At 38.9% G+C, this 4,239-nt stretch overlaps 1 protein-coding gene across 1 annotated transcript; it reads left to right on the top strand.

The window, feature by feature from the left end:
• The first annotated feature begins 3,098 nt into the window (after positions 1 to 3,098).
• LOC127194269 (60S ribosomal protein L21-like) lies at positions 3,099 to 3,569 on the top strand. Its single transcript, XM_051151578.1, has one exon. It carries the CDS (start codon positions 3,099 to 3,101, stop codon positions 3,567 to 3,569), a length of 471 nt encoding a protein of 156 aa, XP_051007535.1.
• The last annotated feature ends 670 nt before the right edge of the window (positions 3,570 to 4,239 follow it).

A 4,239-nucleotide genomic window follows, 5' to 3' on the forward strand; every position in this document is an offset into this window, starting at 1 on the left:
GAGTAGGTAGGCTTGGCATAGCAGTCACAGAGGAACTACTACCCAAAAAGTAGGGACAACTCTTGGAAACTCCACTCCAGAAGCCAAAATCTAGAACCTTACATGCTGGTAACATGAAGTCGAAATCTAAAAGCCTGGGCAGATTCAGAGACAGAACAGCAGCCCTCTTCTGAACATGTCTAGGGTCCTGCAAGTTATTGAAGTATAAATATGAACATCTGCCTTCTGCACATGACTTTTACAATCCTATGGAACTGACAAGAGTTTATCTCATAATACCAGATCTCTGAGTTAAGTAGGAGTATCATAAACCCAACAAGCACACTTAAAGGATATCCTCATAATTTCAAAACCTTGGTGCCTCAGTATCGTCCAGCACTTGCTTTGGCTTTGGCAGATCACTGCATCAGTCTGACTGCTGTTGATATGACATAGTTCTTTGTAGCAAAAAGGAAAGGATCAAGACACCAAGGAACCTGCTGCTAAGGAAGTAGGTTTTATTCCTAGGAACTTTCTGCTTGTAAAGTCTGAAGTTTCACAGAAATAGATAAATTGGACTATTTTGTTTCTTTCACATGCAAATTAATAAATTATGCAATAAGGCCAAGTAAATAATCAAAATAAGACTGAAAGGGAGGAATACAAAACATGAAAATGATGTCTGAGATAGATAGAAGCTTCATTTTTAGAAAATTTGAAGAAAATGATGCTATTTCAATGAAACTGAGGAATAAAGAAGGCTGTTTTCCGAATGTATTACATAGTCTATAATAGGTATTTACCACACTTATTGTTTAAAGACTTTTATTTTTAGGTTTCATGCTCTTGTCAAGTGAAAATGGCTGAAAATAAATATGTATTTCGTAGCTTATCTTCAGACTCTCTCTTTGATCCTTTTAGAAACCATTAGTTTAATCATAACCTTGCAAGGTGAAGCAAGACCAATCTGGCTTGAAAGCAAGTGCTCCACCCTTGGTGTAGACAGCTCTAACAAAGCACCATAGACTGAATCACTTATGCACAGAGAAACTACTTCCAGTTGTTCTGGATATCAGAAGACTTAGATGAGAGTGCCTCTCACTGTGCACTAATGCACAACTTCTTCAGAGTTGTAAAACATAAAAACTCTTTTTTTTTTTTCATCCACACTTGGTGGGAAAGAAACTGGTTAGATATCTGACACCTCCTATGAGGCTGCACTTCCATTTTTGAGATGTGTCCTTTCATGATTGAGTTTCTTTCCAATCGTCCTGCTCCAAATACTATTATATCGCTTGTATATTTATAGCATTATGAGCTAATTTTACCAAGGCATTACATTCAAAGAAATTAACTCAAGAATGAAGGGTCCATTTTCAATAAGAATAAAATAGGACAAATGCACTGGATTTCTGGCATTTCAGAGGCAGAACAGCTGGCTCCTTTTAGGTACACAGTTGGCAAGAGAATAGTGAGAGGACTGAACCAAAAGAGGCCAAATATGAAATCAGTAGGCATGAGTATTGAGCTTCCATTGACTTAAGTAGGTAGTGGTTACTATTAAATTAATGGAAAAACAGTTTGGTGGAAAACAGTGAGCTGAAATAATAGGAAATTATAGCTGAAGAACCTCCCATGTATGATTGTCGATGCACACAGAATTAGAATGAAGTAAATCAGTAGTCTGAGGATTTAAGATCCTTCTATTGCCAAGACTTGAAGGAGACATTTCAAACCTGTACCAAATAAGCTAATAACAATAACGTGGATAATAAACTTCGTATACTCAATTTCCCACCAGGATAAGGGTCTGAAATTCTTTAATTCAAAGGAGGTATTTACTCTAACAGTCCCTTTGGTTATAGCCAAAAAGTGTAAAGGAGTATGTAGGCTTCTTTTCCTTCTTGCCTACGACAGCCTCCTTGTCTGCTGCCCTCTTCTCTGCAGTAAGGTTCTCAGACTTGGCTGCCAGTGCTGCTGCTACTGTTGTCGCTTCCAGTTTCTTCACTCAGAGTCTGTGATTTCTGGCCTGGTTTAAAAAAAAAAAAAAAAAAGTATTTCTGCACATAATCTTTGTGTAAGGGCTCAGCTCCAACATGATTCTCGGATTCTGCAGTGGATTCTTCTTCAAGACTTCACCCTGAACCTTTATGCAAAGTCTAGGTGCAGGAACATCATTCTTCACCAGGCCAGAAATCACAAATTCCCTGTGAAGAAATTGGAAGCAGCAGCACTGGCAACCAGTCTTAGAACAGAACATTGCTGCAGAGGAGACAGCAGATAAGAATGCTGCAGTAGGCAAGAAAGAAAGGGATCCTACAGGCGGCGCCCCATGGAGTTTAACACAATTACATCTAGTGCTCATGCACTTGGTTGGATACCTTTACAACATTTTCTTGCAGTCACAGATAACACTAGGGAAACAAGAATGTTACACATGCAGGATTGTCTTGTCAACAGAAGAGATGCATACCTGTTTTCTTCAGGTTGATACCAACCCTCTGATATCAACAGAGAATTGGAAGGGACACAGTCACAGCTGTACTGACCATTTATTTCCCAAATGACTATTTGTGTACATCTTAGTTACTGAAGACTGTAGTGAAATATAATTCACAGAAGGCTGGAAATAAAAATGACTGATAGCCTAGGTGATCCTTGTGCTATTTGTATGACCAAGGGCTATCCCAGGCTTCCACAAGCAGGACCAGAGATAATTAATAGCCTAGGTGCCCTTTGAACTACCTGTTTTGTCAGTGGCTTCATCTAGGCTACCATAAACAGGACTGGAGGTAGTTGATAGACAAGATGCTTCTGAAATATCTATATTACCAAGACCAGACCAGGTCCTCCCTAAGCCCATTAAGATAATTTACGTGCCCTATCTTTAGAATCCATCTTCAGGAAAGAAGTGTACTTTGGAAATATTTTTAGTGTAATTTTGCCTCCTTGTGTATATGGGATTGCACTACATCAGGAATTTTCCCCCCAAATTGTACTGTACTTAAGTACACCTAAAATACTTCCTGGTGTCAGTCTGTAGAAATTTGTATCAACTCAAGCCAAGATATCTGAATTGGCTTTCAGCCATGGAAGCCATTTTCCAGTAACTTGCCAAAATGACAAACACAAAGGGAAAGAGGAGGGGCACTCGCTATATGTTCTCTAGGCCTTTTAGGAAACATGGAGTTGTTCCTTTGACCACATACATGGGAACCTACAAAAAGGGTGATATTGTAGACATCAAGGGAATGGGCACAGTTCAAAAAGCAATGCCCCATAAGTGTTACCATGACAAAACAGGAAGTGTCTACAACATCACCCAGAATGTTGTGGGCATCGTTGTGAACAAGCAGGTTAAGGGCAAGATTCTCGCCAAGAGAATGAATGTGAGCATTGAATACATCAGGCACTCTAAGAACAGGAACATCTTCCTGAAGCAGATGAAGGGCAAGGACCAGAAGAAGAAGGAAGCTAAAGAGAAGGGCTCCTGGGTTCAGCTGAAGCCCCAGCCTGCACCACCCAGACAGGCACACTTTGTGAGGACTAACATCAAGGAGCCTAAGCTGCTTGAACACATTCTGTATTAATTCATGGCCTGATGTACAAAAAGAAATAAAGGGACCTGTACTGTAAGGTGCTTTTCTTTCTTTTTTTAAAGATATCTGAATTGAAGAAGACTTGGAGTATTTCAGATCTTTATCAAATCCAGTCATGTTGGATTTCGGAGTTGCAATGAACAAGCATTCACTATATCTACTCCTTTTTTTAAAAAAACAAAAACAAAAAAAAAACTTTTATTTTATTATACATGTATAAAACAAACTACATACAGCAGGGTGAACCGTGTAACAATCATGAGAATAATGAGTTCTATATATGTTACATTCATAGTGACTTGGCTATCTGCATTCGTCCCATTTGAAGTAAGTGTTTTTCCTGTCTTGTTGGGTCTAAATTTCTGAATGAGATTCAATATCTATCCTATCTCAACTCTAATAGCTTAACTTCTTTGTCTTGATCTAAAACGATCTTGTCCCCTAACCAGCTAAACTTGGTTATAAAACTATACTGTCTTCAATGTCCCTCAGAGACTTGAGAAGGAATAAAACTTAAATTCCTGAGTGAACCAGCAGTGTGAGTTAGCAGCTTCCAAGATGTACAAATTGACTTAAGACATTTTACTGTCTGACCAGTCACCGGATATACTTTATAACGTTGGAGCCTCATCTTCAGCTTTCTGGCCTAATATTTCTGCCA

The sequence above is a fragment of the Acomys russatus genome, chromosome 10, assembly GCF_903995435.1.
Source record: "Acomys russatus chromosome 10, mAcoRus1.1, whole genome shotgun sequence".
NCBI lineage: Eukaryota > Metazoa > Chordata > Mammalia > Rodentia > Muridae > Acomys > Acomys russatus.